Source organism: Pogona vitticeps, chromosome 10 (genome assembly GCF_051106095.1).
Source record: "Pogona vitticeps strain Pit_001003342236 chromosome 10, PviZW2.1, whole genome shotgun sequence".
In the NCBI taxonomy this organism is placed as follows: domain Eukaryota; kingdom Metazoa; phylum Chordata; class Lepidosauria; order Squamata; family Agamidae; genus Pogona; species Pogona vitticeps.
In genome coordinates this window covers 15,108,949-15,134,055 of record NC_135792.1, presented here as the reverse complement: position 1 = coordinate 15,134,055, position 25,107 = coordinate 15,108,949, and the positions used below count along the sequence as shown (strand labels likewise).

Sequence of the window (25,107 nt, the reverse complement as noted above, 5' to 3'; positions counted from 1 at the left end):
TTTTCCTCTATTTCTTTGCACTGTTGATTTAAGTACGCCCTCTTGTCTCTCCTTGCTATTCTTTTGAAGTCTGCATTCAATTTTCTGTAACTTTCCCTATCTCCCTTGCATTTTGTTTCCCTCCTCCCCTCTGCTATTTCTAAGGCCTCATTGGACAGCCACTTTGCTTTCTTGCATTGCCTTTTCTTTGGGATGGTTTTTGTTGCTGCCTCCTGTACAATGTTACGAGCCTCTATCCAAAGTTCTTCAGGCACTCTGTCCACCAAATCGAGTTCCTTAAATCTGTTCTTCACTTCCACTGTGCATTCATAAGGGATTTTTTTAAGATTATACCTGAGTAGCCCAGTGGTTTTTCCTACTCTCTTCAGTTTAAGCTTGGATTTTGCTATGAGAAGCTGATGATCAGAGCCACAATCAGCTCCAGGTCTTGTTTTTACTGACTGTATAGAGCTTCTCCATCTTTGGCTGCAGAGAATATTCTGATTCTCTGAATGGTCATCTGTGAACTTACACTTCCCGCTCATCCTCCCCTCTGTCCGTCACCTATGTCTGTTGAATGCTGTGCAGCAATGGATTATTATGTGGAACTGAGACAATCTGTGCCATGGGAGGGGCACGTGCGACTGGAAGGAGGTCCTAACAACACGTGTTAAAGCTCTAGAAGAGTCTCTGCCAGGCAGATAAGTAACCTCTCTATTGCCCTGAGCCTCTATGGTGCCTGCTCAATATGGGCAGTCTGTTAAGGTAGTCAGACTGGGACTGAATAAAATCAATCAATGAATAAAATATATTGGAGTGCATAAGATAAATCTAAGGATTAAGATTTAATAAGGAGGCATTTTTAAGGTTTTATGATTGTTGTGGTGTTTAACACTGGATTCTTTTTCCTCAATTTCAGAAAAAGACTTGCCTTGCAGCCTTGGCTAAGCTCAGGTATGATGTAGTAGCATTTGATTAGGGTGGATTTATAGTTATAAAGTGCATTGCTCTCTCTATATTAAACAGTGAGGTCCATTTCTGTCTGACTCTCTAATGTGTAAATTTAAAATGTTTTAAACTCCTTTTTCTCTTTTCAATTATAAAATTAGTTTTTGTATTGGAGGACTTCATGTTGCCTAGTTCTGTGTGCTTTTGTTCTTTGTGGTCACCATGAAATCACACAACTGGATTATTCTGTGTCTGCTTGATAGCCTCTTTGGAACTAAAGCAAAAAAGCCATTAGTGAGTCCCTCCCCACGTGTATGCCTGCCCAGCCTGTCCAAATACCTCAGTTCCCCCAAATGCCTCAGTTCCCCTCAGCTTCTTGAAATGCTTCTGGACCAAAAATCTCTCATTTTATTTTTATTTTTTACTTATCTTGTTTTCTCCTCCCTAAAAGAGAGAGCGAGAGCAATTGAGAGACTTGTTATCATTTTACCCTTTTAGGAACCCATCCCCTCACCCATTATTGATGACTTAATTTTTTTATGATTATCAGTAAGGACCTGCTTATAAAATGTGTTATGTACAGAAGCAAATTATCCTTCACAGACAGTCATTCTGAGTGACCGTCGGTGTCTGGCTGAGGAGCATGTAACTTGTTTGTGTATACACTTCAAACAACAAACAAAAGCCTAACAGGAAACTAACATAAAGAATAGACAGTCTCGTTCAAGACTTCATTTGTGGGAAAAGTCTCATAAGGCAACCTTTTCCCTGTCTAAAAGTCCCATTGTGGAACCTGCTCAGTTGGAGCCTAATCCAGTGCTCAAGCCAGGGGAAACTTTACCTTTACCTTACCATTCTGTCAGGGTGCAGCTTGTTTTCCCTCGATATTAGAAGAGCATTCACTTTCTACATTTCTTAGACTGAGCAGTTCCATAGGTTTACTTGACTTTTTGTCCACTAGCTCTGTCAACTAGATCTGTTGCTTCCTCTACCACAGTCTTTTTGTAAGGTGGCAGCCCGGCACAGCCTTCCACTTTTATCAGATGCTACTGCCTCCGGTTGAGAGTTTGCTGAGACACCAGATTTGGCAACACTATCCTTTCTTCTGTACCACAGTGACACTTCCATCATTGGTGGTTGCTTACCTATACCTGTGGTTTTTTTGAAAAGTCATCTGTGGAGTCATACATATCACCTGACTTTCCTACATTGTCCCCCTTTTATGGTGGACAGGAACTGAAGAGAATATTCTGGGGAGCACTAGTCACATGTGAGGAGGATTGTGGGTGGGGCTTCCACCATAAAAGAGCAGGGACTGTAGAATGTTCAACGAACTAGCTCTGCACAGGTGCAAAGCTGCAGCTCAACAGATGACCACTTGAAGAACAGTTTGAGGTGAGCAACTTTTTGTTAAGTTAGTCTGTTATTGATAGTATCTCTTTAGAATCAATTGCAATGTGAAATGTTATAGAATGTTTCTTTGTAAACTAATGCTGCATTGTGCTTGCTTTGTAAGCTAACACTGTATGCCTTTATTTTTCCTTTCTTTAAAAGAATCAGCATCTATTTCAGAAGCGTTGAAGGAGATAAAGGAAGACCGGCTCAGTACTTTGAAACAAAATGTTAAAGACTGCCTCAGTGTATTAAGCCATAGTAATGAGTTAGATTCTGAGCAGCTGGCTGTATATCCTGAAACCAAATGGCAAACAGGATGCAAGCAAGATAAGGTGTGACTTTATTTTGCGTCCTTCTTGTGATGTGTCATATAAAATCATAGGGATGTTAAAGTAGTGGAAAGTGTCAGGGATCCTCTGGTAAGTGAATGGGTGATTGTGGACTAAGGCAGTGGGTCCCAACCTTTTTGACACCAGCAACTGGTTTAGTTGAAGACCATTCTCACAAGGACTGGGGGTGGCTGATGGGTGTCCGTGCGTGTGTGCGAGGGGAGTGCAGACATCTGTGCAGGCGGGTGAGGGTGCATGCATGCGTGTATGTGGGAGGTGGGCGGGCATCCACGTGGGTGGGGGCCTGTGTGCGTGTGGGGGATCAGGTGTGTGCGCGCATTCCTTTGGCCCTTGAACATTTGTCTTAGTGGCCCAGTCCTTCCAAGGCCACAGTACCAGCCTGCGTGCGACCCAGGGGTCGGGGACTCCTGGACTAAGGAACATATATATCAGAATTTGCCAGACATGCTGAACATGAAGCAGCACTGTATCACTTTTTTTCTCAAAGGAGGGGATCTGATGGTGTTGTCACTGTTACAGTTGACTCACATTTGCTTTTCAGAGTTCATTAACTTCTAGCTAATATTGGGAAGCTGGGAAAGTTGCAAAGAATTGTGGTGTTATTGAACATTGAGTAGGATTATGTGAGTTTAATGTGTCATGTGTTGTAAAGCAGAAACAAAATAATGATTTTGATTTTCAGATACACCAGGACATCTTTACAGTACCAGCCAAGTTCCTGGCAATCAGTGCAGAAAATAAGAAAGCACTTGACAAGTCCTACTCACCAAGTGAGTGTCAGAACTTAGAAACCACGGCAAGATAGTTCTAGCTCACATAGCGCATCTGCATTCCCACAGATTTTGTTTGACTCCAGTTTTCATAAATCCAAAGTTTTTTAGAATTTGTAGTTTGACAACTGTCTGGAAGATCACAGGTTTCTCTTCCTTGCTCCACAGATTTCTTCCTCCTGTCATGGTATCTATACTGCTGAGTACAATGGTTTTCATAGCAATCTGTAAAGAATGGCAAATCCTATAAAGAAAAAATGAACCTGTTTGGTAGCCTGAGACTTGTGGTTGCAAGAATGTGATATTTGCAGGCAGGGAATATCTTTTTATTCCTAAGCTAATACAAAAAGAGCAGGGCACAGTGTTTACTGAGATGTGTCATGACAGCCTCCTCACACGACACAAAGGAGCTGCCATGTCACACTCACACTTTATTCACGCTGCCACCAACCATTCCCTCATAAGACTCTTCAGACAAAAGTATGATTTTTAAAATAAAAACTTATGTTTATTGATAATAACAAAAGGAATGGTAAATCACTACAATAATTAAAATAAAAGGCAATCAGTAATAATAAAGTACCCCCCCCACACACACACACTCTCTCAGACCTTCACTCTAATATATAGCACAGGACTACACAACATGTGCAAGCCCTAACTCCCTAAGTCCCTAACCAGACCCTATCAAGTCCCTGTCTCAAAACCTATCTGACTCACACCTCATTCACTCCCCCTTAAATACTCTAGCTCCACCCTCTTATGTCCCACCTCCCGTCACGCCATTGGCAGATGACACGCAGCCACAGCAATGATGGGCAGATGATGTCACCGCTACCGTAACATGTGTGTTTGATGTTTGCATCAGACATCCTTGTTGGATTGTATTAGGTTCTGAAGCATATAAGAAAATTTAGCAGATTCCACTATCAAACTATGCATTCAAGATACCATTCAGGATATTTTACTGCAAGTGGTACAAGATATTAAAGCCAGTCCTCTGAAAGTGAGCATTAGATTGAACAAGTCAACTGATGTTAATAATTGCAGTCAGCTATTAGTATTTCTGTGATGCGTAAAGAAAAAGGAAATTTTGGAAGAATTTTTTATTTTGTGAGGAACTAGAGTTGACAACAAATGGAACTGATATTTTCTGTCTCTTTAAATACCGTATTTTTCATGTATAAGACTATACTTTTCTCTAAAATCTTTTAGACCAAAAATTGAGGGTCGTCTTATACACAGAAGTAAGGTGAGGAGAGAACAAAAACAAGTGGAGGGGAAAGCAGGGATCTAAGTGATCATGCAGGGCTTTGATCCCTGTTTTCCCTTTCACTTGCTAAGCCTCAGCAAAAGGAAAGCAAGGATCAAAGTGCTGAAGGATGGCTTTGATCCCTGCTTTCCCCTTTGCTTACTAAGTCCCATGGGGCTTAGCAAAAGGAGGGGGGAAGGATCAAAGCAATCCTATGGTTGTATAAGGGGGAAAGGAATCAAAACAATCATGCAGTCATGGGATTGCTTTGATCCCTTTCCCCCTCCTCTTGCTAAGGCCTGTGGGGCTTAGTACGAAGGGAGAAAGCATGAATCAAAGCGATCCTGTAGTGTTTTGATCCCTTTCCCCTTCTTTTGCTAAGCCCCACTTAGATTTTGGGTTAGAAAAGTGGGCATCTTATACATGGAAAATACAGTCTTTTTTGGAAACATCAAATACCAATGGATATAATAGGCCCAGTTTGCCCTCATGGTGGCTCTGCAATGTTAGGCAAAAATTCCAGATTTTTTGCATATATGAAGAAAGAGGTACTGCAAGTTACAATTACACGTTGCATGTTGCACTGCCATATGCTTGCATTGGAAACTTTGCCAGAGAAGTTAAAACAGTACTTAGTTACTGCAGTAAATGTAGTAAATTACCGTATTTTTCCGTTTATAAGACATCTCCGTTTATAAGGAAACCCCACCCCCACTTTTCTAACCCCCAAATTAAGAAAACAGCTTTCAGTATTTAGCCTCTGGGCTCAGAACACTGGGACATTACGACTCCCTGTTGAATCTGAGCACCGCCTACAGGCTCCAACTCCAACTAGGTGTGTTCCAATTGGTTTGTACAGCATCAGCTGATGTCAGTTCCATAAGGCTTGTGATTGGAGGAAGCTAAGTCTCCTGACTGTAGGAAGCTAAGCCTCGAGATTGAGGGAACCCTGTTTACAGAGGCAAGATATGTGTAATTTTGTTATCTCCATGTTCTCAGTTTACTTCCATGTAAAAGATGCCCCTCAATTTTTAGTGTAATGATTTTAGGAAAAAGTAGCCTCGTGGCGCAGTGGTTAAATCGCTGTATTGCAACTAAAACTGTGCTCACGACCTGGGGTTCAAATCCCAGGTAGCCGGCTGAAGGTTGACTCAGCCTTCTATCCTTCTGAGGTCGATAAAATGAGTACCCAGCTCGCTGGGGGGGGGGCAATGTGTAGCCTGCATAATTAAATTGTAAACTGCCCAGAGAGTGCTTGAAGTGCTATGGGGCGGTATATAAGCAGCACGCTTTGCTTTTTGCTTTGCTTTTATACACAGAAAAATACGGTATATCCAAGGACAGGTGCACAATCGTATCTTTTGTGCTTTTTTTAGAAGAAATCAGTGCTGACCATACTGTACTTCTTTATCGCACTGACTTAAGATGGCTCTCCAAGAGATGTATGCTAAGCAGAGTTTTTGAAATTTGTGGGGAAATTATTCAATTTCTTACTAACCAAAACTGTAATTTAGTTAAAGACTTTGAAAGTAGAGTTGCATTACTTCAACTAGCCTACTTAGGCAATATAGTCGCTCACCTGAATGAATTAAATGTATCAATGCAAAGATATGGCAAGAACATAATCACAGCTACTGAAAAAGTATCTGCTTTTATTGAAAAACTAAAATTTTGGATTTGTTGAGTTGAAAAATGGTAATTTTGCAAATTTTCTTTTGTTGACTTTAATGCTTTAGACCACTGGTTCTTAACCTTGGGTTACTCAGGAGTTTTGGACTGCAACTCCCAGAAGCCTTCACCACCATCTGTGCTGGCTGGGGTTTCTGGGAGTTGCAGTTCAAAAACATCCGAGTAACAAAGGTTAAGAACCACTGCTTTAGACAAAGGTAAATTAATAAAAGACTATCTTATTGAAATATGGGCTAGTGCACATATTCAACTTGAATTTGAAAAATTGGACTTAGAACAATTCTGGTGTGCTCAGTTAGAACCATTTTCACAACTGGCAAAGGCAGCATTGCAGACACTTCTGCCATTTGCTTCTACCTATATGTGTGAAATGGGATTTTCGTCACTTTTGACAGAAAAACAAAAATCAGAAATCGCTAAAATGCAAGTGATGACGTGTAGTTCTTTCAAAAAAGGAACCCTCCTTTGAAAATTCTTTTAAGAATAAACAACAAATTACCCATTAAAATTGAAACATTTTTTTAACTTTATCTCAATACATATATGTGCAACTGTTTTTCAGTATATTTTTTGCAATAAGTGTAATTGTCTAACAAATAAATTGGAACACAGTTTTCAAGGGGGTGAAAAAATGTATTTTGAGATGGCGTGCTGACCACTAAAAAGGTTAAGAACCTGTGAGTTAGATAGTTACATTGCAGGATTTCCTTTAACTGTGTATTTACTCCATCTTTCCCAGTGGGCTTAGAAGTAATTTGTTGTTATGAAAAGAGCTTGCTTCCATGCATTGTTGTGCTTCTTTTGCTCTCATGCTGGCTGCTGGAGAGCTGTGCATTAACCCATAAAGTTGGGGAGGTAAGTTTGTTCAGGAGCATGTCTCTTTTCAGAGAGCAAATCCTAAAAAAAATTACACACTGGTCTGATTTTCTCTTTCAGAGATTTCGCAAGTTCCTGGTACTGATGACAGCACTGAGGATGAGGATTGCAGTACTATATCCTTTTTCAGTGGTAAATACCAATAGTTGTATTTTGTGGTCTAGCAGACTGAATTATGTCTGATTGTTCTGCTAACAAACCTCTGAAAGAACTGAGAATACTGCTGAGCCGTTTCCTTGGTTCTCATTGTGGCTTTCTGTTTTCAACTGATCTCTTGGCTAAAATCAGAGACCTTGTGGTCTGGTCTGGAGAATCTGTAGCCTTCCAAATGTCATTCAGTCCCACTTCACATCACTCCATTCAAACTGAGGTTTGCTATGGGTAGATAATAAATGTCTGTGGGGTCCCACCTTATTTTGGTTAGTGGCTGCTTGTTCTATCTGGTCAGCATCTTTTGTAAGAATAATAGGAAGTCAGCCATGTAAGCTCGTGTACAATAGCCCAGATGGCATTTAAACCAATAGTAATTTTGTGTAGTACACACACTCATCAGGAAGAGCAGTATTTAAAAGAAATAAATGCTGCTGCTACACTAGTATTACCACTGATTATATTGAATTAATCAGTACAATTTTGAAACACTGTAATAACTGTCCCTGCTTGTATACAAAATTTACATAGCAAATATGAAATTAACCTGTCTGTGCTTCTTGGTATGTTTATTGAGGAATCTGGATGGTAATTTTTAAGTTAACAGTTGAAAACAGCTCATATCCTGTTGATTTTCCTTTTTCGTATGTATTTACTGTAGGTCAGATGAATTCTGAGTGTTAGTCACTTAAGAACCTTTAGTACAGTGGTGCCTCGCAAGACAGAATTAATCCGTTCCACGGTTAATGCTGTCTAGCAAAAATTTCGTCTTGTGAAGCGGATTTTCCCATACGAATGCATTGAAATTTAATTAATGCATTCCTATGGGGGGGAAAGTAAGAAACAAAAAAAGTCAGTAAAAAGTCACTTACCAGGTACAGTAGACTCACGGTGCCCCGGAACAGCCTGGAAAAAAGTGACAAACAGCAGAGACTCAGCAGCAAGCAGGGAGCCGGCTGCCATTTTGTGGTATTCTCCGCTCCTGCCTCCCCCGCCTCTCAGCTGATTGGCGCTGGGTCTAAGAGGCTTTTTCCCTGCTAGGCAAGCCTTGGGAAGACTCTTAGACCCAATGCCGATCAGCTTTCCCGCCTCTCAGCTGATCAGCGCTGGGTCTAAGAGTCTTCCCAAGGCTTGCCTAGCAGGGAAAAAGCCTCTTAGACCCAGCGCCGATCAGCTAAGAGGTGGGGAGGGGGGGCAGGAGCAGAGATGACCACAAAATGGCTGCCGGCTCCGTGCTGGTTGCTGAGTCTCCGCTGTTTGGCACTCTTTTTCAGGCTGTTCCGGGGCTACCTGGTACATGACTTTTTGCTGACTTTTTTGTTTGTTTCTGAATTTTTCCCCATAGGAATGCATTAATTAAATTTCAATGCATTCCTATGGGAAACGCGCCTCGCAAGACGAAAAATATCACCAAAAATCTCTCAAGACCCTTTCATCTTGCGAGGTTTTTGTCCTGCAAGGCATTTGTCTTGTGAGGCACCACTGTAATGAACACTTCGATGACCAAACTGAGAACCACAATTAGTTGGCTTGCTAGAATAGCCTGAGATTTGTTGAGAAGTCTTGTTGGACAAGGGATGGTGACAGTAAATAACCATGAGTGGCTGAATGTACAGTGGTGCCTCGCAAGATGAAATTAATCCGTTCTACGGTTAATGCCGTCTAGCTAAAATTTGGTCTTGCGAGGCATGGTTTCGCATAGGAATGCGTTGAAATTTAATTGATGTGTTCCTATGGGAGAAAAAGTACAAAAAAATTTTAAATGAAGTCATTTACCAGGTACTGTAGACTGAGCCTGGTTCCTCACAGTGCCTTGGTAGCCCCAGAACAGCCGGAAAAAGAGCGCCAAACAGCTGAGAGCCGGCAGGCAGCCGGTAGCCATTTTGTGCTCTTCTCCGCTCCCGCCCCCCGCCTCACACCTGATCGGCGCAAGGTGTCAGAGGCTTCTGCTGGCTTTCCCAGCAGGTAAACAGGCAGTGGAAATGCACTGGGGAAGCCTCTGAAAGCGGCGCTTTGCCGTGGGGGTGGGTGAGTGGGTGGGGTGGATGAATGGGTGGCAGGGGGCAGGCCGCCACTTTCAGAAGCCTCCCGGGTGCTTTTCCACTGCTGAACAAGCCCTGGGAGGCTTCTGAAAGTGGTGCTTTGCCATGGGGGGGCGCGGGGGTGGCAGGCCTCCCCCTGCTACCCACCCCCACGGCAAAGCACCGCTTTCAGAGGCTTCCCCGGTGCATTTCCACTGCCATTTTGCCTGCTGGGAAAGCCCAGAGAAGCCTCTGACACCCTGCGCTGATCAGCTGTGAGGCGAGGAGGGGGGCAGGAGTAGAGAAGAGCACACAAACACCATCCCCCGCGGCAAGCACCACTTTCAGAAGCCTCCCGGGGCTTCGTCTTGTGAAGCAGGGCCATAGAAACAATCGTCTTGCAAGGCACCAAAACCCTTGCCGGACCCATTCGTCTAGCGAGTTTTTCATCCGGCGAGGCAATCATCTTGCAAACCACCACTGTACTTCACATGGATTTCAAGATAGCTGTAGAACTGTGAAGGTAGTGCTGTGCTTATGGTTGCAAGCAATTTGTGATCTCTTAGTAATTTCAGAGCCCAGCATTGTTCTTGGTTTTCAGTTTCTTGAAACTTATTTCCTAAAATTCATTTTGAAGATAACCATGTAAGAGCAGATTTTGAGCAAATGTAGTGAAAATCATTCTTGATTTTTAGATGTGTTCTACATCATACCTTGATGTACTTTATTGAGAAAGGTGGCTCCTGCTTACTTTGGTTACAGCAGTTGTCTCCTTGGAAGAGAGGACTTCCCAAATCTCTTGCAATGGTTGAATGTCCTTTACTGCTCCCATAATTGATTGTATTCAGACTTCAAGAATATCCTGCTTTGTCCGAGTCCTCCTTACGTGGAGTGAAATTATACTCTTTTTTTTTTCTTAGCACCAGAATCTAACAATCTAGATGACTCCTTAGAAAACCCTTGGGACGTATTGCCAGGATTGACATTGAACTCCTCCAGTGGTAAGTAGTGTTATCAGTTTCAGCAATCTGGTTCAGCAGGTAAAAAAACCCCTCAAGTATACAGTATTAAAAGAAGTGTAGTAGATAGGGAACTAGGACTCAGAAGGTTTGTTCATCCATGGAAACTCACTGGGGTGTGACATTGATAAAACCATTCCTTAAACATCTCACCTACCTTGAAAACCTGGCTGTGCTTACTGTATCTTTTCCAAAAGAAGGACTGAGAGAAGGATGTTAACGCTGCTTCAGAAGGAGCTTGTTCCATTTGTCACTCAATTGGCTGCTCTACACTCAGAGGTTTTCATTCTTTCAGGCCTTCACAGTCAAAATTCAATTTCCTTCCCAAAATTAACAGCCTGCACTCTCTAGAAAAGACCCTGCTACTGCTGCTGGGGAGTAAAATACCAATACTGACTGAGACCCCTCAGCCCACGGTAATAGGAAGACTTCCGTCCTTGCTCATGGACCACCAGTCTTCCTACAGATACTCAGTTAAACTTTCTAGAGCTTCAAAGGACCCATTTCCTTCTTTTTGAGTGTGTGCTTCTACTAGAAACAAGTCTTCATGCTTCAATCTGTCCACCATTTCCTGCATGTAGGGGCAGTCGAGCCAGTCCCAATGAAGAAAATTATAATTTCATCACATCATGCATCCTTTTTTATTTAATTGTATACACCACGGTGCAAAAGTATATAATAGAAGGTGCATCTGGATAGTAAAAACAATAATAATCATTACATTCTCTGTTGACTTAAAAAGCAGCTGCAATAAACATTTTGACTAAGAGTCTATTAATGTATAAAACGTAATATGTAATTACATGGAAGAAAGTTATTTGAACATTATGTATCCTTTGTATACACACAATACGTAAGGACTCTGTATCCTTCTCTCCTTCAGTGTGAACAGTTATTTACCAAGGCCCCTTCTTCTTAAACATTTCAAATACTTCTTTTGCTTGAATATTTGTTCAGTGAGGAACATGGGGAAGAGAAATACAGTAAGGGAGCAGTATTGCTAAAGCCTTTGATATTGTCCATTTTCATGTATCTATATCTCAGAGCCAGAAAAGGATTAAAATCATGATCAGATTTCCAAGGCTTGAAGAGGCAAATCTCAAACTTTTAATGCAAATGTGATGTGTTTTAGATGGAGCAGCAATGTTGGAGGAAGAAGTATTTCATCTTTTATGACATCAACAAATCCCTCCTCTGAGTGGCAATTAGCCTTGCTGAGAAAAATGCTGACATTCCATCATGTCTGTGTTTCTCTCCCATCAAAATATAATTAGCAACAGGAAATCCCATATCTATTCTGTCAACATTCCTTGCTGTTTGATTCAAGTAAGATATTGGTAAAAAAAAAAGAGACTGATTTATAGCTGGCCTTCTGTCAAGTAACGTTTATTTGGAACCAGAGTGCCATCTTCCTTGTCAGCATGTTTTATGAGTCATGAAACAACCTTCCAGAACATGATGCCATACTTGTTTCTCCCTTGAAGTACCAGGGTTCTTATGTAGATTTGACTTTGCTGCTAAAGGACCTTATTTGTGCACTAAGGTCCAGATGGCCTCCTTTTGATAGTGCTCTGTGCTTTGCACTCTTGTGTACTTTAGAAACTGTTATTTCTGTATATTTGTTTACTTATCTTTTTGTGCTTTGGCAGACAGTTCTGACACACTACCTGGTCTTCCTCCAACACAGCAGATGCTCTTAGCTAGTACTGCTGAGAAAAAAGGTTCAAGCTCCAGCAGCTGTACCCCAGAGTTCCTTGAGCCTTGTCCTCATACATCTCACTGTAATTCTGAGCAGATAGAGCCAGTAGTGACAGTGTCTCCAGCCTGGCTTCCTTCTCGCAATGTGACAACTCTCAAAGAATCTGTCAGCCAGGAATTCAGAGCTCAGCAGATACACATAACACACAACAGCATGGCAGATACTGATGAAAGCGTTCCCTACAATCAACCACTGAGAAATTCACCTTTCCCCACTACACTGGCTCTCTCTTCTGCTCATCCCCCTAGTAAAAATGATGTCTCCCTTGAGCTTTTGTGTGAAAATACAGAAGAAAATCATACAGACAGTTTACAGATGATGGAGAGAAGAGCTTGGGATGAAATTATGGAGACAGACAGGAGAGGTGTAGCAGTGAAAAGGAAACAGATGATGGCAGATGATGGTGATAAACCTGAGACTTTCTTCATTTCAACCTGCACTAGGCAGAAAGCTTTAGAACTGGCTTCTGCCACAGTTTCTCCACAATCCAACAAGTTAGATAAGCTGCCTGCATGGAAGCCTCCTTTAACATTTACAAGTACACCCAAGAAGAGCCGGACTGAGGAGATCCATGTCCAGCAGCATCCAGTCCCCACCCATTTGAGACGTTCAGACAGACTTCTAAGGAAAGGAAGGAAGCAGGGAGGAGCAGAAGGTGCAACTAGAAATGTGGAACAACAATTTGGAATTCAACAGCAGGTAAATCTTTGATCTCATTAAGGGATAGTATGGTAAAAATAAGTAATTTTGGTGTGGGTAGAATTCTGATTGTGAGAATAGAATTCTGTCATTTGCTTGGGAAAGCAGACTATTTTTTGATACATCTACCCATTTTTGCATTTTTTTTGTTAACAGGCAGATTTATGAGTGACCTTGTGTTCATCCAGTGTAACATACAGTGGTGCCTTGCTTAACAATTACCTTTATGACCATCGTAAAATGAATCCGCTTAACGATGAAGTTTTTGCGATCGCAGAATGATGCTCCTATGGGAAAAATTTGCTTGACGATGATAGGTTCCCTGCTTTGGGAACAGATTTTTTTGCTAGACGACGATTCTAAAACAGCTGCTCGTCGGCTCTAAAAATGGCCGCCCACTGTGCAAAATGGCTCCCCGCTGTTTTTAACATGGATTCCTCGCTTTACAGGCACCGGAAAATGGCTGCCCTATGGAGGATCTTCGCAAAACGAGCAGATATTTCACCCATTGGAACGCATTTAAGGGTTTTCAGTGCATTTCAATGGGTTTTTAAAATTCGCTTGACAACGATTTCGCTTAACAGCAATTTGAATGGAATGGATTATCGTCGTCTAGTGAGGCACCACTGTATTTGATTTTTTGCTTCAACAAGCAATTCCATTAAAAGAGAGTTGATCCATTAGATTGCATTCTCCGTATCTTACCTCCATGTTTTGGACAACAAATCCTGTCATTCTTCACTACTGGTTATAGTAGTTATAGTGTAACCAGTAGACATGGGCTATTCATATTCATATCCCTGGAAATACGAATACAAATATTGGCACCAGAAATGCCATGGAGGCCAATTACCTTCCTCAGAGTGACCTGTGGTGCCGCTGTTCATATTCATATCCATATCCCCAGAGATACGAATCGCCCATGTCTAGTAACAAGAAGTAAAGGACCATATTCCCTACCCATGCTGTAAAGCCTTACAAGCTGGCAATTCTGACAAAATGATAGTGTATCTCTCTTTCTTCTAGGAGTGTGTGAGAGGAGTGTGTTTTAATCACACATACAAGTCATCAACACCTGAACTCTGTGCCCAAATATGTTCTACAAGGTTAGTGCCATGTCTTGGAGCCAATCTAAACTGTGATCACTTGATGCAGGGAAGGTATATACAAACTAACAATGTCCAAAAAGGCCATTTTGTCTAAAATCCAACCAAACTGTGGCAAACTGCTTCTGGACTGGTGAGTAGTAAGTTGGTATGGGTAGGAACTGCAGAGAGGTCTGAAGGCCTATTTTTCTGCATATGAGACATAGTGGACAGAAATGAAATGTTTATCCCCAACTCCTTGTTCCCATTTTATATGATATCCTGTGTTTGATTTGTAGGATATCAAGAGCATTACTGGAATGGGCTTGCTGGGTTCTCAACAATATGCAGGACTAAGCATCTTTACTGAAGTGCCTTCATGATCTCAGGTGTGATTTAGGTTTATTATGTGTCAATGTTATCTTCATTATCCATTAAAATGAACCTTTGACTACAAAAAACTGCTTGTTTAATGGCACACAAGTTTGTTTTTCTTTTAAATCTTAAATCTTATTAAAGAGCTGGGTGTCTGACCCAGAGGTTGCTGTGTTTGAGCACAAAGGCATGTGGCAGCTGCTTTTTAAGGAGATGGCAAACATGGTACATAGCCCTCTAGCACAAGCAGTTTCTCAACCAATAGCAAAAAGTAAACTGTCCATGTACTTAAATCTAGAGGTGTAGAGATCTGTGGATTCTAGCCATCCGGCCTGTGAAATTCGGGAAGTAAAATCCAACAACATAGATTTGCACACCTGTACTTAATTCTGTGTCATAAAAACCAGTTTTTTAAAGCAGGCAGAAACACCTGTATAATATTTTCTATTCATTTAGCTGCAGTTTTCAAACAGAATAAGTAGTAGTGCTGGAATTCTGATGTGTGGAGCCATTTGTCTTACACAAACTCAGCAGTGATGTGCAAAATCACAGATTAAGTGTATAAGCTGCCATAGTTCAATAGGTAGGAACGCTTGGGTACAGAGCCGAAGTTTAGGAGTTCGAATTCACTCCATGTCTCTCAGGTCAGTGGCCAACCAAGATTTTCTGAAGCATGTGTTGCCAGTGGGGTTAAGTGTCCTGTTATCGGTCTGTCTGAGTATTCTGGATCTGTCTTCAGCAAGCTGCACAGTCCCAGAGGGCACTGTGAGGAACCGGGCTCAGTCACCAGAAGGAGTGCCATTGGAAAAACACTTATGCAAACTTTAAACATGGAAAACTGCAGGCTTTCATGGCGGGGATCTGATGGTTGTTGTGGGTTTTTCAGGCTCCTTGGCCATGTTCTGAAGGTTGTTCTTCCTGACGTTTTGCCAGGCTCTGTGGCCGGCATCTTCAGAGGACTGGAGTAGGAACTCTGTCCATGCTCTGTTGCTGTTTGTTGGATAGTTGAGTATTTATAGCTGTGGGAACAGCTTTTGTCTTGTTCAGGAGATAGGGTGATGATGGTGATTGGCGTGTTTTTGTTGTGGATGTATTGTTGTGATAAGAGGGAGAGATTATCTGTCACTATGATTGATGGGTGTCTTTAGCTGGTCTTTTTTGTGCAATGATCCAGGGATTGCACAAAATCCAGAGATTTTGTGCAATCTCCCTCTTATCACAACAATACATCCACAACAAAAGCTTGCCGATCACCATCATCACCCTATTTCCTGAACAGGACAAAAGCTGTTCCCACAGCTATAAATGCTCAAATATCCAACAAACAGCAACAGAGTTCCTACTACAGTCCTCTGAAGATGCCGGCCACAGAGATTGGCGAAACGTCAGGAAGAAAAACCTTCAGAACACGGCCAAAGAGCCCAAAAAACCCACAACAACCATTTTTTACCTTTTTAATGGCAGAAAACAATCATTTTGATGCCTTAGAGGGCATAAACGTGTCACAATACTAGGGAACTCAATAATACAATCTCATGCCATCAGTTGGATAGCTTTAATTCTTTTGCTCATATCCCTTTTGCATTTAATTACAAAATATTCTGTATAGCTTACATGCTTGATTAAATGTTTTGGATACTTAAAACAAATTAGAAAACAACTACATAGAAAATCTTTGTGCCCCTTTTCCCATAGTTGAACACAGTAACTGAAACGTGGTTCAAAAGATGAAAGAAGAAAAAATTCTGTGACTCTTTGTTTTAGAAAATAATATTATTGTAAAGAGCATCTAGTTGATGCTAGAATATTCCATAAATATACATGCATTAATTACTTGGTAATGGATGGCAGATACCCAAGAACAATACATGGATCTAGATTCCCTCCGGTTCTGAATGTCTACAATATTTTGAATTTGGCAGTTGTGTTCTTACGCCAGTTTGTGTAGAAACAGATTATGTGGAGTTTACCTTATTGGTAGTACACAAGGTTGTGGTGAGATAACCCTGTACCTACCATTCAGGCTGCAGCTGCATTTCCTATCACCGGGGGGGGGGGGGGGAGTGGCCATGAACACCACAGCATTCTGCAATGCTCCTGGTTCCCTGAAGTAACTCCAGCTTATTGAGACCACTTTTATTATTCGTTACGTCCAAAGCACTTGGGTGTAGGAAGCAGTCATCTTGTATGATGACTGCATATTTGTAGTGGGCACACACAGCAAAACTACATTTAGTGGCATTTGTCAGTTGCAGATTTTCTGCCTTTGAAATGTGGGTTCACATTTGTACACACAAGTGCTTTGCATGTAGAAAATTTTAATATTTTAAGTGACCTGTATTGCGAAATTGATTGATCACTTACTGCCTCCTTGAAACAAATACCGTAGATTAGGGTAAACTGTTCCTTCAAAGTGGCATTGAAAATTCCCAAGCTTAGCATGACGCCTACACTTTACACCTTTCCAAATTACATTAGTATTGTTTTGTTTTCTCCCATTCACCTTGTTAACAGCAAGGCACTGCTGGATGTTATAGATAATAAGGAAGGAAAGAGAACAGTCCTAATACCACAATAAATGAGACAGGAAGAGTTCTACTAATTTAAATTATTCTCATTTAATTGTGGAATGGAGGGGCTGAATCTTCAATATTTGTTTTAGCTTGCTAAAAGCTGCCAACACATACTCCTTTCCTACAGGAGTAAGATTGTCAATGTGAGACAGACCTTGACTTTGTTTCTTAGCTGCATTATTGTGTTTTGCTTTTTTCAACACTTACTGCAATCCTATGAATCTGTGACTTCCAAAAGGTCTTGTGATTCACAGCCCTGCATTCCTCAAAAGTACAAAGCAAGGCCAGCAAGTTTATTGTATGTAAAATGCCCCACCTTATGCTGGCATATTTCAGTTTCTGGCATTAATATTTTCATATCCGCCTCAACTCCCCACTGCACAACTATAGCTAGCAGTGGTTGGTTTCCTTGTATAGCCAGCATCTAGCTTTTCTCACCTGAACTATTAGTACACTGGACTCTCACATATGAGTCTACAAGAGTGAAAGGGGGACAACCCAGAATATGTTCAGGACTTTAAATGTTACCATTCTGTACAGGACATACCATTTTCACCAAACAAGGAGCTATGCTGGGGGCCTGGCGTGTGTTTGGCCATCTGCTGAATTTTGTTTTACTTGACAGCTAGGCCTTGCTGTTTTAAATAAGAAGCTTTCATTCTACACCTTGTTTGAGCTGCCATCATGCCGAAGCACCAACTACTGATTCAGTGGTTGTGTCTTGGTGATAACTTGGAGAGCAACACAGCAGTTCTTTGGTCTAGAGCTGTATGTTGTGTTTTCTCTAGAGTTTGTTCCAAAGTATGTTATGATTTTTCTCCCATTTCTGGTCTTAGCTTTGACTCGGGAACTTCCATGTTCCTCCCTTGGGATGGAGTGCCTGAGAGAGAAGACACAAACATCATGTCAGAATACGATTTCCCTGAAAATTAACCTTAGTATGATTTTTCAGGATGTTCATTATATAAGCCCTACCCCAAACTAAGCCCCAGTTAAGTGAAACCCTGCCCTCTACCATTGTGCTGCAACCAGAAGATGACATGACTGTATTTGAATAAATGTAGAGTGTGGTACATGAATAAAAATAAAACATCCCCTGAAAATAAGCCCTAATGCATTTTTTGAGCAAAAATTAATATATGACCCTGTCTTATTTTGGGGAAAACAAGGTAACACTAGTGGCTTGTCTGACCAGTCTAATACAATATAGTAATGATTTAACTTTGGGAACTTTGTAAAGTACTTAACATAGCACCAATATTGCATAAAGGGGGTTTAAACTGATGAGGAAATAGACCACTGACTCAGCCATAAGCAGTAGATGGGTAGGGGCACAACTAGGCAATCAGCCGGAGTTGACAAAAGGCACTAATGGCCATGGCCGATATTTGAGCCCTCTGTAGAGAGTACTGAGTCCAGGAGTATCCCCAAGCTGCAGACCTGATCTTTCAAGTTAATGGAGTGTAGCCCCATTAACCAGGTAAATTCTCCTTTAAGTGCTTTGACAATCTTCATGGTAGGATCTCCATCTTATCTGGATTTAGTTTCAGTTTATTGTCCCTCATCCAGTCACTACACTTGATCTTAGCCAAAAGGTGGAGAAGCGATTGATCCAGTCCAATATTGATGCTTGGCAGCGCTTAAGGAAATGTACAGGATTCCCACCAGATGAACCAAAAAAGAGAGATAGAGCTGTGTGTGTTAATCATCCAAAATTCTCAGTGGCTTCATGTAGATGTTACAGAATTGGGGAGATGAGCAAACCCTTAATAGGATCAGCCATCAAGGAATTAGTGGAGAGCATAGTCATTGATATCAAAGGCCACAGAAAGATCTAGAAAGACCAACAGGGTTACACACCCCATCTGCCTCCTGTAGGAGATAATCTTGCAGGGTGATTAATGTTGTTTCAGTACCATGCTGTGACATAAACCCTGATAGAAATGGATCCTAAGCCGTAGGCGGGGTACAAATAGAATAAATAAATAAATCCAGGCTATCAATTTCTCCCAAATATACCTGTTAATTGTGACACAGTTGTACCAACTTGTATCTCAGTTAGCAACAGTAAGAAAAGTATTAATTTGGGAACAAACCTAGTAAGTTATTACAGAACAGTAATTAAACCTTATGTACAGAGAGGCCAATTGCATCATTTCATTTTTGACACATTCACCTAATCTGTCAGATGATGCAGATGCTTCAGGCTCCAGTGGGAACTTGGGCTTACTCTTCCATTTCAGGATAGGAGATGGCTGCAGACAATGAGGGATCTTTGCATCTGTGAAGAATAAAGATAGGTGAATGAAAACTGGAATGAGGCCTGTCGCAGCTGAGATAGAAAATGAGTTTAGCATTTAGTTACACTGTAGTTACACTGTGTGTAATCATCAAGAACCACAGGATAAAGAACTTCAGGAGATGTTGTGCTCTTGATAGTCCATTAGGAAAGTAGCTCTAAGGCCATTGGGGTGCATAACAGCACTTACAGGCTAAACATAGCTATCCTGACACAGGCCTTGAAAATACCATTACAGTGGTGCCCTGCATAGCGAGGTTAATCCGTTCCGGATTAACCTTCGCTATGGGAAAACATCGTAAAACGGATCAAAACCCCCAATTGCGTTCCAAATGGGCCCAAAACTCACCATTCTCCGATGTTTTCCCTTGTTCTGGTGGCCATCTTGGGTGTACCGGTGGCCATTTTGAGTGTACCGGCGGCCATCTTGGGTGTACCGGTGCCCATTTTTGTGTTCTGGCAGCCATCTTGGGTGTACCAGTGGCCTTTTTTTTCCCGACCGCCATCTTGGGTGTTCCAGTGGCCATTTTTTTGTTCCGGCGGCCATCTTGGGTGTGCCAGCGGCCTTTTTTTTTGTTCCGGCGGCCATCTTGTGTGTACCGGCACCCATTTTTTGTGTTCCGGCGGCCATTTTGGAGCCGCAGAACAGCTGTTCCCCCATCGTAATGCGAGCGTGCCCTCGCATTAGCGATGGGGAAATCCGCATTGCAATGCGGATTCATCGTTCAACGGTGCACTCGTTATACGAGGCACCACTGTACAGTCCTTCAGCATGAAAATAATCATTTAATTGTATATATTTTATAGATGCCCACTTCAAATTCTAGCTAAAGACTTCTTAACACTTGAGCAATGTCATTTCTGTTCTAGGAACTGCATTTCAGAGACATAGGGATCAGAAATGCCATTTTATAATTTGGCTGTAAATGTAACTGTATGGCAAAACAAGCAGTTCTGTGTTAGAAGATTACTAAAGATCTGAATCATTCTTACCATATTTTCAGGTTTTCTGGGTAGTGTTATCTGTCTATGTCTTTGTTTAGGAAAATCCAAAGAGTCTTTGTCAGACCAGTATGAGGATACAAGATGCAACTTGCCCAATAATATCTTATTAACGTGATTTTATTCCAGACTTAAACATGAATGTGATAGTTTCTTTGCATGAATATTCTGAGTAGAATGATCTTTTACAAAATAGAACACCTTACCTGTATTTCTGTTCACCCTATATCAGAAAGGAATCTTATCAACACAATTTTAATCTGTCTTCCTCTTGGGTTATACCAATGTTTTCCAACCTTTTTTTAAAGTCACAACCCCCTTTTAAAATAGCCTGCAGTCCACAAAGGTCCGCATAGTCAAAGCTATGGTTTTTCCAGTAGTGATGTATGGAAATGAGAGCTGGACCATAAAGAAGGCTGACCGCCAAAGAATTGATGCTTTTGAATTGTGGTGCTGGAGGGGACTCTTGAGAGTCCCCTGGACTGCAAAGAGAACAAACCTATCCATTTTGAAGAAAATCAACCCTGAGTGCTCACTGGAAGGACAGATCCTGAAGCTGAGGCTCCAATACTTTGGCCATCTCATGAGAAGAGAAGACTCCCTGGAAAAGACCCTGATGTTGGGAAAGTGTGAAGGCAAGAAGAGAAGGGGACAACAGAGGACAAGATGGTTGGACAGTGTCATCGAAGCGACCAACATGAATTTGACCCAACTCTGGGAGGCAGTGGAAGACAGGAGGGCCTGGCTCTGGTCCATGGGGTCACGGAGAGTCAGACTTAACAACAACAAACCTGCAGCCCAACAACAACAAACCCGCAGCCCCACATTTGCATAAAAGGGTATTTAATGGGATAAAGAAAACACATGAAAATTGATTTTTCAGAGTATAATTCTACCCTAATATAGTAATATTAATGCATAATTATTGGGAGGGGCTGTAAATCTGCATCTACCAGATTAAATTTTAGAAGGGAAAATGTCAATACACTTTGAGTTTAATTTACCTTCTGAGGTATGGAAATGACCCCCCCTTCCTGTCTCTCCCCCCAAAGCCCCCTCAAGCCCATCCTGCAATCGCAAATGAACACCTTCCACATGGGCTCACCTCCCGCATGGCCTCCCACCCCACACCATTTCTCCTCCCTCACCTTTTTATTACTCATGCCTTCCTCCTCCATGACTTAGGTGAGACACAGAGGCATCTCCCTGCCCAGGTTCCTTCTCCCTTCACTGTGCTGCCATCACTACACCCAGAAGAGTAGGAGACTCAGGGAGAGAGATGCCACTGCCATTGTGACAATAACTTTTCAGTCCTTCTGCTATCTTAGGTGTTAGCTTTCCTTGTGTGCACCATGTGCTTGCCTTATTTCAGGCCTCTTTGAGTCGGGCTAACATCAGTCCTCCAAAGGTGGATGTGGAGGAGCAGAGAAAAACAAGAGTAGCTCTTATAGAAGGGTTGGGAGGGATGTGCATGCATAAAAGCAAAATATAGAAATATTTAAGAACTCTAGATTGCCTGCAATTTAAGTTCAGATTAAAATTGTCTATCTTTGGTCCAAGAGGATTGAAATAAAATAGCAATGTATATATCATACTTACTTACTTACTTACTTACTTACTTACTTACTTACTTACTTACTTACTTACTTACTTATTTATTTTATTTATTGTATTTATACCCCGCCTATCTAGTCATTTCGACCACTCTAGGCGGCTTAATATAAATACTTAATATAAATATAATTGCATCTAAAAATTTAAAAAGTGTGCTGCTTATATACGGCCCCATGGTGCTTAAAGAACTCTGGGTGGTTTACAATTTAATTATACAGGGTACACATTGCCCCCCCCCCAGCATTTTACTGACATCAGAAGAATGGAAAGCTGAATGAACCTTGATCTTGGATTTAAACCCTGTGTCCTGAGCACAGTTTTGGCTACAGTGCAGCCGTTTAACCAATGCACCATGTGGTGTCCCCCAGAATACACCTTGTGACCCTCCTTGCAACCCCAACCGCCAAGCTGGGAGCCTGTGGGTTATATCAGCTGTTCTCATGTGGGTTATATCAGCTGTTCTCAGTGGGGACACTGGCGCATTTGAAAGGGGCCACAGCCTGAAATCTCTGAGAACGGGAGCCCCAGGGGTTTGGAGGGGGCCTGATAATTGAATCAATGAAATACCCAAGCAGCATGGTCCTGGACCTTTGCACAGGTTCCCTGCTTTTTTCATGGATTTTTAGAATAGAACAGAGGCCACTCTGTCTGCTGCCTCCCCAGCAATTGCTGACAATACGCACTCTGCTTGTTTTTCATTGGAAGCCAGCCATGATTGTAACCTAACCTGCTAAGGTAGTTCTGTCAGCTGCCTCCTCAGCAATTGGTGATGCAGACACCGTGCCTGTTTTTATTGGAAGCAGCTGCCAACTGCTTCTCTCTATATTGTAATGTGTGTATGTGTGCGCGCAGCTTAAGTAATTGATTGTTCTGGAGAAGAAAAAACAGTGCAGAAAAGCAAGGTTGTTTTTTTTTACTTGTGTCTTTGTGCTTTGTTTTTTCAACTTGTTGGATCTAGTGAGGCTGTGTGTCCCCTGCCTCCACATCCCTGCCAGGTCGGTGTTGCTCAGGTCGGTGTTGCTACAAACACACTTGAATGTGCTGCAATAGGATGGAATGTTCCTTCTTTTCAACATACACAGGCCAGTGTTGCTGCAAAAATGGCCTGTGCAGCTCACAAAATGCCATATAGACTTCTGTATAAGTCAACACAGGTTTTTAGGATCAATTTTAAGACCTAAATTTTGTGACTTATACACAAGTATACAGTACTTGTTCATTATTTTCTTTTTGCTACTATTATTTTCCTATTTTAAAATTTTAATTAATTTCAGAAATAATTCTACCCATGAGTTCCTTGGTGAAAAAAATAGCAGCGGTATTATTTGGAATACTTACCATATAGTTTCATTGTATCTACGGAAAACCCATCCTTGCCTATGTGTTTGAATTGCATGACTGCATTTTCAAATGAAAGCATGAAACCAAGCAAACTGAAAAAAAATATTTGGATACCTTGCATCCAGAGAAGAAAGATAAGCCTCCAAAAACCTTTGAGAGAATTCCAAGAGAAGGCGAACACTGACACAAATTCTTAAACATCACAGAAATTAGACAAGGTTGTTGTTGCATTACACAAAATTAATAAACTGATTGCTAAAACTGAAAATGCTTACATTTGCTTACATTTGGTGAGTTGCTTCAGGGTCCATAATAATATCTGGTATGAATTTGAGTGCCAAAGAAACAAATCAGGCAACTCCTTTGATTAACTCCACTGTTGCCAGAAGAATCGATGTGATGGCACTTAACATTGAAGAGGGGTTGGTCAGTTCAGTCTAATCCAAGAAATTCTCTTTACAATTAAATGAAACTACTTTACAAGATAATGACGCTCTCCTCATGGCTTATGTAAGATTCTGGAATAGTAGCAAACTGATGGAAGAGATGCTGTTTGCCAGGAGGATTAAAATGGATACTAATAGATTGTCTAAAATTTCTGAACTGAGAACAATATTCCAATTTAGAATATAATTACTTGTGCAACTGATGGTGCTGCTTCTGTGGTTGGTTGATACCAAGATTCCCTCTAAGCTGCATGCCTGTGTGCAACTCCACCTCCCTTTGCACAGTTTTCCTCCTCCACGCAACGATCGTTTTCAGCCCCTTTGGTTCTGGTCACAATGGAACCCCACACATGGGGGGTGGTGACGTTGTGTGTGTGAGAGACGGAGCAACGGCCAGTGGGGCTAAAAACTAGAGTGCCCTCTAATTGGTTGATACAGAGGATTCATCACCCATCTAGAAAGTTATACCTTCTGTCTTTAGTATTAGTTGCATTATTCACAGGGAACACCTAGAATCTAAGAACTGGGGAGGATGCCTCAATATTTCACTTTCAGTTGTCCTAAGGCTGTGAATTTCATCAAATCCCATGCACTTCAGGATTGTCTTTTCCAGGAGCTATGTGAAGAAAATAATGAAGACTTCCAGACACTGGTACTGCACACCAAGGCTAGGTGACTTTACAAGGGAAACTGCCTTCAGTGTTTTGTTATATTCTGGGACACCATAGATTCCTTGATAAAGAGCATGGAGAATAACTTGTTGATGCTAAGGCAGACATATTTTATGTGGCAGATATTTTTCAGAAAATTAATTTGTTAAAAAAGACCTTATAGGGCAAAAGCCTTGTAGATAGTAAGGAAGCCATTGTTTCTTTCCTTAAGAAGTCTGTTGGCACAATATGGGATGTTGGGAATTTTTTAAATTTCAAAACCTGAAGACAATTGCAGATGCACTGAAGGATGAGGACCTTACCATTTATGTGAAGCATCTCAAGCAGATATGCAAGGATGTGCAAGAAAGATTTATTGACCTGTTAAACCTGAGTATCGTGGATTGGATTTTGAATCCATTTGAAGTACAACCCACTCAAGTTGAGGCAGAAATTCAAGACAGTTTGATTGATCTGAGTGATTTAAGTGCATAATGTAAATTCAGTCAGTTTCAAAAAGATTTTTGGATCAAGAGTGATCTGTCAAATTTCCAACACTGTGGGAGAAACCCCAAAAATGTTTTATTATCTTTCCCTCCACTTATTTGGTTGAGTATGGATTCAGCAAGGTAGTTTCCTTGACAAAATCAAGGAACAGAATTTATTTGCAAAAAAGAGGTGACCTTCAGCTGTCATCGCAGAAAAGTGCCAAGCTCCAGAATCGCAGTAGGCCTAACAGATGTTTAATTTTATAGTCTTTTTAAGGTTTTGTCAAATATGTTGGAATGTTCATGTTTTCTTTTTAAAAAAAATTG

The 25,107-nt window shown here is 41.4% G+C and overlaps 2 protein-coding genes across 9 annotated transcripts in view; one reads left to right on the top strand and one right to left on the bottom strand.

Moving 5' to 3' along the window:
- Positions 1–14,453, top strand: part of ACD (ACD shelterin complex subunit and telomerase recruitment factor) — a 45,005-nt gene extending 30,552 nt beyond the window's left edge. The window contains exons 7-14 of the mRNA XM_020811456.3: positions 899–933; positions 2,482–2,654; positions 3,355–3,442; positions 7,320–7,391; positions 10,351–10,431; positions 12,099–12,907; positions 13,934–14,013; positions 14,292–14,453. Of these exons, the coding sequence (XP_020667115.3) occupies positions 899–933; positions 2,482–2,654; positions 3,355–3,442; positions 7,320–7,391; positions 10,351–10,431; positions 12,099–12,907; positions 13,934–14,013; positions 14,292–14,349 (1,396 nt within the window). The 3' untranslated portion in view covers positions 14,350–14,453. The remainder of the gene's footprint in view (positions 1–898; positions 934–2,481; positions 2,655–3,354; positions 3,443–7,319; positions 7,392–10,350; positions 10,432–12,098; positions 12,908–13,933; positions 14,014–14,291) is intronic.
- A 1,450-nt stretch (positions 14,454–15,903) lies between these two features.
- CARMIL2 (capping protein regulator and myosin 1 linker 2) overlaps positions 15,904–25,107 on the bottom strand; it is a 161,360-nt gene continuing 152,156 nt past the window's right edge. For all 8 annotated transcript variants that reach the window (XM_078380362.1, XM_020811446.3, XM_020811447.3 and 5 more), the window contains 2 exons: positions 19,117–19,221; positions 15,904–17,820 (listed from right to left, as the gene is read on the bottom strand). In XM_078380362.1, coding sequence (XP_078236488.1) covers positions 17,747–17,820; positions 19,117–19,221 — 179 coding nt within the window. In that variant the 3' untranslated portion in view covers positions 15,904–17,746. The remainder of the gene's footprint in view (positions 17,821–19,116; positions 19,222–25,107) is intronic.